Source organism: Aythya marila (assembly GCF_965140915.1).
Source record: "Aythya marila genome assembly, chromosome: 3".
Lineage (NCBI taxonomy): Eukaryota > Metazoa > Chordata > Aves > Anseriformes > Anatidae > Aythya > Aythya marila.
Window position 1 is genome coordinate 17,368,958 of NC_139044.1, and position 13,199 is coordinate 17,382,156.

The 13,199-nt window shown below is 42.8% G+C and overlaps 1 protein-coding gene across 1 annotated transcript in view; it reads right to left on the reverse strand.

Annotated features, from left to right (window-relative positions):
• Positions 1 to 13,199, reverse strand: part of CAPN13 (calpain 13) — a gene marked incomplete at both ends in the record, with an annotated part of 39,839 nt that overhangs the window by 19,976 nt on the left and 6,664 nt on the right. The window contains 8 exons of the mRNA XM_082758165.1: positions 1,529 to 1,695; positions 2,521 to 2,595; positions 3,978 to 4,063; positions 5,030 to 5,098; positions 6,056 to 6,230; positions 7,977 to 8,110; positions 10,535 to 10,653; positions 11,457 to 11,526. Coding sequence (XP_082614291.1) covers positions 1,529 to 1,695; positions 2,521 to 2,595; positions 3,978 to 4,063; positions 5,030 to 5,098; positions 6,056 to 6,230; positions 7,977 to 8,110; positions 10,535 to 10,653; positions 11,457 to 11,526 — 895 coding nt within the window. The remainder of the gene's footprint in view (positions 1 to 1,528; positions 1,696 to 2,520; positions 2,596 to 3,977; positions 4,064 to 5,029; positions 5,099 to 6,055; positions 6,231 to 7,976; positions 8,111 to 10,534; positions 10,654 to 11,456; positions 11,527 to 13,199) is intronic.

Below are 13,199 nucleotides of genomic sequence, written 5' to 3' on the forward strand. Positions count from 1 at the left end.
AGGAAAAGGACTGAGCTGTGCACAACATCTGCTTAAATTGGTCTAGACTTTAAGTTGTGTTTGGTGGCCTTGAAAGCTACATTTTAGCCCAAAATTGTACTTAGACAGTAACTCTAGTAGAGGGCCAGTGGCAAAACAGCTCCAAGGAAATCTGTTCTGCCCACATGTTCTCAAGTTCAGGCCCTGCGCCTCCTCATTCAGTTCCAGTGCCTCTGGCATGCTGCAGCACAGGCCATGATTCATAACCACCACTTGGAGGTGGAAGTGAAGATGAGGAGAAGGAGACAAAAACCTGTAAGACAAAACCTGTTTGCTGCTAAGTCAGGGATCAGCACTGCAGAAAAAAAAAAAAAAAAAAAAAAAAAAAAAGTAGCTCCATCACAGACCATGTGCTACCATTTTAGATTAGAGACAGAGCCCAAATGTGATGCAGCAGAAAAAAATAATATAACAAAAAATACTAGTAATAGTTAGAGCTTCCAGTGCCAGAGGAGTACTTGGAGAAGCAGTTGAAACTAGAATTAGAATACTTCCCTTGGAAGGGACCTACAAAGATCATCTAGTCTAACTGCCTAACCACTTCAAGTCAAAAATATGTTTTAACCAAAAGTTAAAGTAGGGCATGGAGGACATTATCCAAATGCCTCTTGAAAACTGAAAGGGGCATCAACCACCTCACTAGGATTAGTGTCCCACTGTTTGAGCAATCTCCTAGTACAGAAATCTTTCATTATATCCACCTGAACCTTCCCTGGCATAGCTTTGTGCTGTTCCCACACATCCTGTTAGCAGGGAGAAGAGATTCGTGCTTCTATCTCCATTTTCCTTCCTCAGGAAGTCGGAGAGAGGTTTCCTCTTAGCCTCCTTTTCTGCAAACTAGATAACCCAAATGTCCTCAGCCTCTCCTCACAGGACACATGAAAGGCAATACAACTCTTTTATCAGCTTCGTTGCTCTCCTCTGGACACTTACAAGGTTCTTAACAGCCTTTTTATATTGTGGAGCCCAGAGCTGTGCACAATACTGAAGATCAGGCTGCACCATTGCTCACCTCTTTTGAATGGTTGGCTATGCTATGTTTAATGCACCCCAATAAAATAAATGAGGTCTTTTCTGGTCAATGGACTTTCTACCTTTGAAAACAGAGTTTTGTAGCACAATTCTTTCATTTCTTATTCATTCAATTTCAGAGTATTTCTTGTTCTGGGAAACCAGCCACATCTTTGCCGTAGCAGACTTTCTGTTGAGATCCCCATAGCACCTGCTGAAACTACCTGAAAGAATATTGATGTATGTTTTGATTTAAAGAGTTTAGGGTCTCTAAATCACAAGCCCTCTTTTTTTAACTCAGCAGCAAGTGCTGCTGCTTTATTTCTGTCTCTCTAGCTGATAGGTGGTGTAATGGGAAAGAGCAGGCCTTAATAACTGGCAATCAATATCTCTGCTATTTGATTCTCATTGAACGTTTCAGTGTAATCACCAGCGCAGAGGAGGAGAGGACTGGGTGATAGCAGTAAACATTTATTACCGAGGGAAGAGTTGTTCCTGCCTGTGGAGAGTGAATTACTCCACAGGTCGATGTGCCTGTCCACGGACCATGTCGTGCCATGCTGATCTCCAAAGTCCAGAAACGTTGGGGTGCTGTTACATATACACAGCCAGGAAAACTGCTCACAAAAGTCTTCACAGGACATCCTGCAAAGATGGAGAAAGCCTCATTTTTCAGTCTGAGACACCAGTGAGATACTCGCGTTCACCCCCTATGTCTCCAAGTAGGGTTAGAGCAGTGCTGCACAGCACAGCCGAGCGGGCTGACACCGTGCAGAAGAGGTCAGCCCTTGGTGCTTTTGGACAGCCCTAACTACACCTAAACCCCCACTGAAATTACAGGATATGTTTAGCAGTGCCTAGGTGGAGTCCTACTGTCTCGAGCACAACTGTGCTGTGGTGTCCCTCTGTCCCTCTGTGACATCCTGTCCTGCCTTCAATGCTTCACTAAAGCCTGAAGTGTCCATCTCAGCCCAGCCTGCTGTTCCCCTGCATTCCCCAGAGCCTCACATGGTAAGTGTGGACTTTCTGAAGAATAATAGGTCTTCTAAAGGATGTCTAACCCATGGTTAAATGGGACTTCAGAGTATTCAGAGGCTGTGAAAAGCCACAGGCACCTGCAGAGCAGTCAAGTGCATAAGCTCCAGCCACCTATTCCTCTGAGCAGCTGAAATTCAAGCTGGTCTCTTTAGGGGGAAGGAAAATGTGTCAAAGGGACTAGGTCTCAGTGAGCTGTATTTTCACTTCATTTACTTCACTTTTTTCACCAGTTTGTTGCATAATATTGGCCGGTTTCATTTCTCCAAGTCTCATTTCTTCTGAGACAACCTCCAATTTGCTGTTTGCACACAATTAACACGGAGCCGCTTTGAGCCATCAATAAAAGCAGAGAAAAAAATGCCTAAATGACCTTTCTTTCATAATGAATGCAAATAGAAAACATGGTAGACAGAAGAATTTATAGGGAAATACCAGAATTCTCCATCATCTTTGTTTATGCAGAGGTCTTCCTTGATTTGAGGCTCAACATAGTTCCACTCTGGAGAGCTGTGAACAGGAACAAATCAACAAAGCGTTGTGAGAGGCACAAGTTTCCATCCCTCCAGCCAGTCCATTCCTCTACCCAGCCTATCAATTTGAGAGGGATCAAGAGAGGTAAGCAAACTGCACATTGGGAACAGGACTGTGCTCAACAATTTCATAGCCAAGGCCAGCAAACGAGGCACTGCACCTTTGCTGTGCCTGGCCCTTAGTAACCCGTCCTAGAATGGGGAATCTTACCTCTGCCCTCAGAGCACTTGTCGCCTGTCCCCACACTGAAGAGGTTAGTGAGGTACCAAGGCTTAATGTTCCTAAGTGCTGATATTACATCAACGTGCAGAGGGCACATTAGCCAATTAACTATGTTGTTTCCTAGCAGCATGTTTATAATTAAGTGATAATTGTACTTTCTGCTGAATGTAAGACAAATAAACAGAGCATGAATAAATAATTTGACCCATGCAGCTTACCTATGAATGTGCTCCACTGACTTCTGAACTACAGTTAGGATTATAGTAAGCTTTCAAAAACAGGAAGATGCTGTCTATTATCCTAGCCTTGGACATGTCTGTGCCACCCATCAACCCATCCAGACACTACACTTTAGCCTGAGCTTTCTCAGTAGAGAAGTCATGAGTGGTCCTAGCAACAAGGAGAGGTGTGATGCTATTAAATCACCTAGAAGTAATACCCGTACATCTCTCTAGTCAGAAGAACACTGACAGCTCCACCAGCCAAACTAGCATTTATTTATTTACAGAAAATTGTTTCAAGTCTTCCTCTGGGGAAGAGAAGTAAGCTTGCACACATGGCAGGAAAGTGCTCCTTACATGTCTAAAGCCGCACGCAGGATCCAAAAGATAAGTTCAAGCCAACCAGTGGCACTTCGCCTTTGCAATAACCAAAGACCCTTTTTGTCTGTCTATGTTTAATACCACTTAACAATGCTGCTCTATTCTCATGGACTCTGCTAACCATCCTCCTCCCAGAGCTGGACTCATGGGAGGGCAGGAAGACAGATGTGTGGTGCAGGAGGATTCATCAGAAGCAGCCAGACAGTATCTAGGGGCATGGTCAGACCTTACTCCAGGTAGTAATAAGTCTCTCATCCATGACCTATCTGGAATTACCCACTGGGAAACATGTACTCACAGACAAAAAGGGATACCTGAGCTAGGCCTAGCGACAAGTATGTATAACACAAATACTGCATTAGTTTTCTCTCAGTTGGATTTCTGTGAGCAGTGGCTTTGCAGCTGGAAATAGAGCTTATAATTAATTGATTTGGAACTGCCTGTTTCATTATTATGGGTGTGAGGCAGATGTCCTTTATAATAAGACTATACAAGAGTGATTTGTCTCAGGAGATGAAAGCTTTAAGGCCATACTTGTCACTCCAGGGCCCCTTCCACTCCCCATGTCCCCATGGATTCCAGATTCTGATGATGTGTTCCCAGCCATTCTTGTAGTGTATCTGTAAAGAGGAAAGAAAAACAAACTCAGTCACAATTTTTCACTATCACGATTTTCAGTGAAGTGATAGGTAATAAAATGCATCTTCTATAATTTGGGGGCCTGGTTTAACTGCAGCTAAAAGTCAGTGTCTTTTGCTGCTTGTAGAGGAATGATGCATGGAAAGTCCTTGGTTTCCCAAGGACAGTGAATAGCAGTGGGCTGACACAGACAGAAGTGGCAGCATTCCTGCAACACTGGATGAATGCAACACCTCTAGTGTCTAGTTCTGCACATCTAGTGTCTAGTTCTGCACATCTGAGGCTGCTGCAAAGGCAGAGACTTTGGGGAAGTAGACCAGCAGACTGCCTGGTGCAAATGTTGACAATCAATATGGACAGATGATAATAAAGAGAATCTGTGTCTCTGCATCTACAGTATTGCAGTTTCCAACAGCTGGAGATTCTGGCGCTTTTCTCCTCTTGTTGTCAGTGGTTTAAGCCAGAAACACACCTTAAGCACACAGGCAGTATTGGAAACAGATGTCATAGCAACTCTCTTCCAGATGCAAATGTTCAACTTCCAGGTCAGCCTCTAAACATTTTCCTGCAGGACACTCCACTGGACACCTTGGCACTCCTATAAGGTGGGGCAAAGACTGTTTCTCCTTTCTGCACAGATCATGAGTAGCAGGAACCTAAAACAGCCTGCTCCTTTCTCCAACAGGATTCGGGATCCTTCCACCCCCTGATTTGGGGTGAGCTAGAACCTTCTCATTAGGAAAAATTATACAGTCCTGATATCCTCACTCTTCCCATTGTGCCAGAAACCCTCCATCTCCTGAAATCTGAACTACATACTTTTAGAAATCTCTCCTAAAGGGAGGGATTAATGACCCTGAATGGAACAGCAGTGGGACTGCCTTCCACATCCCAGTGGTGGACCACCAATATGAGACCACCAGGCAGGAACAAGTTTGCAATCTTACCTTCACTGCTCCTGTGACAGTGTAGGCATGACCCTGTACAATTCCATTCCTCAGTTCTGTGTTCCTCAGCTGCAAAAGGGTGAAAATACAGTTATTAGCTCTCTGCCACACTCCCAGAACTCACATTTGGCGTGGCAGAAAAAGAGCTTTGGTTTTGACTACAGCAGTATCTCAGATGTACTGGCTCCAGAGATAAGTGACTGTTCCCACTGTACCTATAAGCAATCCAGTAAATTTAGCAGAAGTACAAGTCTTCCCACATTTGCAAATTCTTTAATCCTAAGAGATAGTGCAACTGCAAGATGAGCTGAACTGGGCTTCTGGGAAAATTAGGGATCCAAAATTTCACTGCCACCTACAGCCCAGGATCAGCCACCTGACTTGAGGAGCTAGTCCTTGACTAGTTTGCAATAAGCAATCTTTCTGTCCTGATAAATCAGTCCATACAGAAGCAATGGTACATGCTTTGCAGTCTTCCCTGACATGCTGTATAACCCCGTGACACTCTTCTAGTGAGATACTTACTGAATATTATGAAGTCTTTTGCAACTTCTCAGAATTAATATCAGCACCCTGCAAATCACAGTGTGATAATAGCATACTCTCACAGAAGACAGGCACATTTTGGCCTTGCTAGACTCAATCACAAAGCTTTGAGGCCCAAATCAGCCCTGCTGCAAGAGGACATTACTATATCACAGTGGATTTAACCAGGAGAGAAGCCACACAGCCCAGAGAGGGCTGTGTGATTAATCTTATCAAGGCCAAAATAGGAGGAAGGCCCTTCAGAGATGGCTATGTGGCTTTCCTCTATCCACATCTCTCATCCACGTTCAATCTATCTAGCCAGAAGCCTTTACATTTGATACTGCATAACCATATCTACTTTCTGTTACCAATATCCAGGCATCCATGAGCTGTCACTATTGCTCAGAGTGATTGGGGACTTCCTTCTTCACTCAAAAGAGTACCCTTAATGCAAACATAGTAAACCAAGAAAGGTGTGCTCCTGGCCTTGCGACTCACCTGTCCTGAGGTGCTACACCCCATCATACACTGAGATTTGCCAGCAGCTTTCAGTATCTCCTCCAGATCAGGAGGGGGTTTCTTTAATGAAAACTGAAGTTGGACTCCACCTGTGAAGTCCACTAAAGCATCAGAAATGTAGCCTCCATGCAAGTTCTGGTAGGAGCCCCGCAATCTGAAAACAAAAAAGTTAGCAGTCCTTACATCATGTTTTAATAAACAACGCACAGTTACGGCTTCCAAAATGGACATGTGCATTGGTGCAGTGATCGTGGTGGAGACAGAGACATTAGGATCAGGTAATGAATGGAGACATTGAGGCCAGGGAATTAAAGGAAGCATGACTGAAATAGATGCCCAGATAAAACACATGCCCTGTAGGATGAATGAGGCAGAGGGACTTCTTCCTATGCATTCACCCACATCTGAAGCAGCTGTCTACAGTCATTACGGGTAGTGGGAAATAATAAGGTGTGTCTCATGCTGATAGAGGCATTTTAGGGAGATGAGCTGAATCTCATCCTGAAGTATCCTGTTTCTCTCTTCTAAACTAGAAAAGATCCAAGCACGACTGGTTTATTTCTATGTTTCAGCTAAGTGGAGGTGAACTGTTAGTTTCTACATAATGCTTTGTCATGGCTCTTTGCAAAACTGACCAGTATTCCATTTGCATGGTATTAGCATATATTAACAATGCAAGATAGAAAAAAAGTTTTCAGTACTGTTCCCAAATCATTCTGCTGGAGTGCAATAATAGGGCAATAATTAAATATTGCCAACAGAGTCCTTGTGTTTTTATCATGTGCTTTTTATTGAGATAACAAATAAGATGAAACATGCTATACTTTGAGCAAGTAGATCATGCTGTTAAACCCCACTATGCACACTGTATTTAATGCACGTAATCAAATTAAGTCTGTGGCTAATTGTATTTTGAAGAGTTGTCCTTGTCCTACATGGATGAAAATAATTTGTCATGGGCACTAGGGAAAAGTAGGAATCTCATAAACGGCATTTCTTGCAAATTTGATTTAATAGAGGTTTGTTTTGTTTTGTAATTAAAATCTTATGCAGCAAACTGATGCTGAGTCCCGAGTCAACTTTCCTGAGATTTCTTAGGGCAAAAAGCATCCTATTTGTGAGTCACTCAAATGCTGCTTTAGCATTTACTCTTCTTGACCAAGTCTGCCAAAATAATTAGGCCTTTTCTTCAGCTCCTCTTTACTGTATCACACGTTACAGCAGCTTGATGTAGGTCATGTCTGCCAAGTCCCAGCCCTTCATACTACATCTAGCATGGGAATTTCTATTTAGCATACTTAATAATGGGTAGTGTTACAGATGCTAAGGGATGACATTCTGATTCCTTCACTCCTCAGAGGATTTTTTTTAATCATTATGTCTTTATTAACTGTTATTAACCTTGTGTTACCCTGAGGACCTCAGCCAATCAGAGACTCATAGGAGTGCATGTGCCGGGGATGCTCTTCAGTCATGCTTCCTCTTGTTGCCTGCTTCTAATATCTGCATGGTCTCTTAGTGACTGCAAACAGAGGTAATCCCTGCTCAGAGTCTGCAGTTTTAAACAGTGGAAAATATAGAAGGGAAAACAGAGGCAGAGAAATTTGCTTGAAGCAAGGAGGAGAAGCCCAGCCCCTGTTGTGTCACCAGCTATTACCCTCTTCATTTTACTTCCCAGGCATTAATATCCCAGAGTGCAAAGGGTTCATTTAGGTCCTCAGCCTGAGACGTACATCTCCAGGTTATATTGGCCCTGTGTTTGCACGCAGCCACAGTTCCTTACATAAGTACAGCGCAACACATACAAGTGTAAGCCTGTGTGATTTGTGTATATCAGAGAGTGAAACCAACCATATAAAGCAATTGGCAAGGGGTGGAAAAATAGACCATCTATATTTACTTGGCATATGCTTTTTCCAGCAAGGATGGCCAGAATTCGTTTGATGTTCGAGGGTGTACAGACAGGTAGCTCCCATTTAGGAAAGGCAGACGGTCATCTATCACCACATCCATCCACTCTCCAAATTGCCAGAACTAAAAAAAAAAAAAAAAAAAAAAAAAAAGAAAGAGAGAGAACAAAAAGTGAAAGAGAGAAAAGAACAACAGCCTCCTGAAGCAGCACAGGAATTAATCTAAAGCATGGGTATCTGCAAGTCCTCTCCTGAACTTCTGAAGGCTAACAGTCTAAGTTGTTAAACAAGTTATCAAGTGGCTGCATTTCCTCGTGGCAGTCATTTGGGAATATAACAGTCCTGCAATCAGTGGGAGGAAAGAGTATGGGAAATGTGCTAATATTGTTGGGTGATAGCAAACATTTCAGAGGATGAAGAACAATCACACCTCAGCTGCATTTGGATTTCCCCTGCCTCTATCAAGATTCAGTCTCTAGATTTTCTAGAACCTTTCTCTGTGTTTCGATTAAGACTGTTATATGTGTTATCATGGAAAGGGACAGTGTAGTGACTAAAGACTGCTTTGAGGTGTTATCCATCTCCTTGATAGAAGAGGAGGATGCAGGCAGTCTCTCCACCATGTGGACAAAGCAGGTGTTCCCCCATGCTGATCCAGCTGATGGAACCTTTTAATGGAGAAGACATGGAAGAAGATCCATGGGGATGACCTCAAGGAGCCATTTCCAGAATCATTAGCAGATTAATGTAGCTTAGCACGATTCTCAATCATAAGAAGCCAAGCTCTTACCTGCAATAATGCAAAGGACTCCAGTGGGAGTGGGAGTAAGCTAGCAATAGATTTAGTCTACCATGATTTTATTTTATCAGCTTTGGTCAGTGAAAAACCTCAAAATGAGCTGCTCTGTTAGAAAAGCACAAGACCAGATCTGGTCAGATTCCCCGTGTTTTAAGTTGATGCATTCTGCTATAATCCCCTGTAGTTCCTAAGAAACATTTCTGTTTTTTTCCCCAGACTGATCTGCTCCTTGCCCACTTCTCACTCATACATAACACACCCTACCTCAGAGGCATCAGAGTTTCTGTGGCAGAGAAAGTGATTCCTGCATAAACACAAGTGTAACTTAATTCTTGGTGAAATGATGTCACTGTAATTATTCCCTAGACAAAAAACATCACTCATCTTAACTGCTGCTGATAAAGTGCCTAACACCCTTAACTCCTGCTGCTGAGTGTTGTGTAGGAAGCATGGAGTAGCCCTTTGTAATGCTGAGAGGTAATGTTCTCCAGATCCAGAAAGGAAAAAATTATAAGCTATAATTTTTATATTTGTATACAGTATGTCTTGTTTGAGATTCTTCTGAGGACTGGTAGCTTAGCCTGTGGATGGCAGTAAAATATCTTTGATGGAATAATTGAAAGACATTGCCGAGAAGGCATTTCCATTCCGAGTAGATTCCTCAAGGGTTTACTGCTTGAGGAAATCCAGAAACAGTGACATTGATTTGAAGGTGTGATGACATTTTCAAATATTGTAAAGTATTTATATTGCTTAAGAGTTAAGGATTGCTCACAACTTATCTTTTCAAAGCTCTCATGAAAGAAAATCTATCTTGTATCCTTTTAATGTGTTTTAAGCAGTCTGGTGTCCCTTCAGCTGGTTTGTCTCTTATAAAAGCACCCCTGCTTGCTAGAAATGGGTCAAGACAGAAATATCTGGCATTCTGAAGGGCAAAGGAACAGAGCAAAATTTAGACTGCCTGCAAGATAATCCTCCTGGTGCTGCTCCATGAGAGCTCCAGGGGGTCAAAGAAGTGCCAGTGCCAGAGCTCTCTGCGTATAACAGATTGTGAAAAAAGGGTGATGATGAATGGCCAAGGAATATCCTGATTCTCTCTACCTCCAGTTTAGCTTCTGGAGGCAAGTGCTTTTAATCCTGTGAGATACTTGGCTGATTCAGATACAAGAAACCAGGGCCTGACTGCCAGTATCCCAGTCACTCACACAGGAGATTCAGAGAATTTCAGGAGTTGGTAGACAGTGAAATTTACTAGAGAGCTTGCTCCTCTCTCTGAATTAAATCTCCATTCATCTCATCTGTTTCCCAGGATTTGTAATTTCAAGTAAATACCACCAGCTAAAAGGGCAAACTGAAGTATATTGGAAAATAGAAAATGTCAAAATAGATAAAAACCACAGGTGCATTGACAGTCACAATAAAAAGTCGAAATCAAAGCAGACTTCAGAATGTCTTTCAAAACATGTATGTGCACAGATCTGTTCAAACAGCTGGTAGCTGTAGCTCTGGAGTTGGGCATAAGTCATAACTTTCAGAAAAGGGCTTCAAATCCCCTGAAGTTTGATAGTACCACCTGGAGCATGAGAACCCATTAGAAAACTTGGGGTTTTCTGAAAAAAACCTGAATTGGCTCTCAGCACTGAAAAACCAAAGCATACAAAGATGTCGAGATCTGGGACTGCAGTTTTGACCCCTATGTAATCCAACCAGCCAAACGCCAGCAGTACCAATACAACAGAGAATACATACCCGGAAATGGAATATCCCAGCATAATCACTCTGGAATCCTTGGTCCTTTGGTAAAATATTTTCCAAAAATCGCTTCTGCATTGTCAGGGAGCCCAGGGCAGCCAGCACCCAGCAGTCACCTTAAGGGAGAGAAGAATCCAGTACATTCAGCCAGTTATTTACAGTTGTGGATCACAATTAACTCCTTAGAAGAGCACACTTCAACATCTAAACATCCAAGAAACAGCTTGCTAAAAGAAAACAGCAATCTTCTGTCTTCCTTCTCTGCTCCCAAAAACATTGAAACACCAACCAACATTCACCAGAAATGAACCCTGATGCAACTCTAGCCATCCTTTGCTACCTCTATAATCAACTTTTGTGGTCGAGACCTGCAGTCTGGAAAGTGGTTTAGGAAATCTTCAAGTCTATCAGTTGGGGTGAGAAATGGGAAGACATTTATTTCAGTCTCGGAGCAGAGCTACTCACAAACACAAATATGATTATGAGCTGGGAGAAAAAGACGGAACTGACAATGAGCTGCAGACACTTATCTTAGTGTCATAGAAGATGGAGAGAAATATCAATAGAAAAAAAAAAAAAAAAAAAAAGAACAACAACCACTGAGAATGACCATGTGGAGACATTAGGATGAAAAGAAAATGCAGTCCTACACGTGTTGGAGCTGTGCCTACTTAGTAACTGTGTTTCACCTTTGTACTTGAAGCTTCTGCATGTAACAGCTGCTACATTTGGGAATCCCATTAAATATCTCCAATAAATTGTGTGGGGATTTGTGGGGGTCTGGAGTGACCCACACTAATTATTTGTTTACTGCAGGCACCATGGTCCATGCCTTTCCACCAAGAACTCAGAACATAGCAAAGCAACCACAGGTTATCGGGTTGTGCCAATCTTTTCCTAAACAGGATCATAACCTTACCTATGTGTCCTTGAATAATATCAAATCTGCTAACTCCATCCATGATCAAACAGGGATTTCTTCGAAGTTCCTGGAAGAAAGAAAGTGCTGAGAACAGTGTGGGTACCCAGTCTTTGCCAGCAGCATGTTCCCTTGCAGAGCCCCTCATTGGATTTTCATGTGAGCTTCTCTGATGCTACCAACACCTTTCAGAGGGCTCTGGCCTCAGCTGCCAAACCATGCAGTTTCTTGGGGGACAGTTACACAGAGCTTTCCAGGCAGACTGGAGCAGGGACTGTACTTCAGCTCAGCATTGGATCTGTGCAAGTTTTATGCTCTGAGCTTTTCCACACAAGACTCATACAGATCTGCTGGGGCTGATTTTCATCACTTTTAGTGAGGAAGAGTGCTTAATCTCGAGCTGCAAAATCCCACAGACCTGGACAATTTATTTTTAATTCAGGGAGAATTTTCTTTGCATTCTTTGAGAGTCTTGTTTGGTCAGTGAAGGAGGAAACATTTCAGAGTTTGGTCTTGTGCACAGAAGTGTAAACCATCCTCCCATCTGCCTCTGCTATTAGTCTGGGATGTCTGAGTGCTTGGGTAGGATGTTCCTGAGCATCCCCCGTGATTACCCTTGGCACACTCCCAGTGAATAAGGCTCTGTTTTGAAAGAGCATTCAGCCTTAAATAAGAGAGTCACTGCACACCAAAGAAAATTAAGAGATAAGAGGAAAAAAAAAGCCTCTCACTGAGAAAATTAATACAGCAGCTCTTCCTTAAGCAGGCCCTGGCATTTCTTCTGCCCAATCAATTTGACATGCTGCACAAACATGAGACCAGCACAAAACAGGACTCACATGTTTGCATGAGATCAGCATCAGCAAATGCTGTCAGTTTTCTGAAATGGCTTCACGGTGATCAAACCCTTCAAGAAATTTCCCCATCTGGAGAGAGTTCTACACAGTATTGTCTCTCCAGGCTGGCAGATGGATCATGCTCCCACTGCCTTGGTGACACCAGGGAAAATGGTCTGGGTAAGTGTCTTTCTTGATAGAATGGGGACATGCTGCTGTCACGCAGCCATCCACGCTTAGTTGAGGAGTTTGGGGATTTCCAAAAAGTGATTTATTTTGAATATTGTGCACTACTCTGGGTTCCATAATATAAAAAGACTGTTAAGGTCTTTGAAAGTGTCCAGAGGAGGGCAACAAAGCCAGGTAAAGGGCTGGAAGTTATGTCCTATGAGGAGTGGCTGAGAACACTTAGGTTGTCTAGTTTGTAGAAAAGAAGGCTGAGAGGCAACCTCATTGCTCTCTCCCAATTCCTGAGGAGAGGACACGGAGACAGAGGCACCAATCTCTTCTCCCTGCTAACAGGATGTGCGGGAACAGCACAAAGCTGCACCAGGGGACATTCAGAATGGATATAACAAAAAATTTCTTTATCATGCAGGTGGTCAAACAGTGGAACAGGTGTTCTAGTGAGGTGGCTGATGCCCCATGTCTCAGTTTTCGAGTGGCATTTGGACAATACCCTCAGTAATATGCTTTAACTTTTGGTTAGCCCTAAGGTCATTAAGCTAGAAGATCTTTGTAGGTCTCTTCTGAATGAACTACCCTACCCTATCCTGTCCTGTCCTATCCATGACAGGAACAGCATTTGGAAATCTGGGCATACTTAACTGGAAAGAAAGGGAGGAGAGGTAGTTTCCAAATTTCTTTTTTTCTTTTTTTCCTTCCAAGAAAATGCAGCAGTTATAAA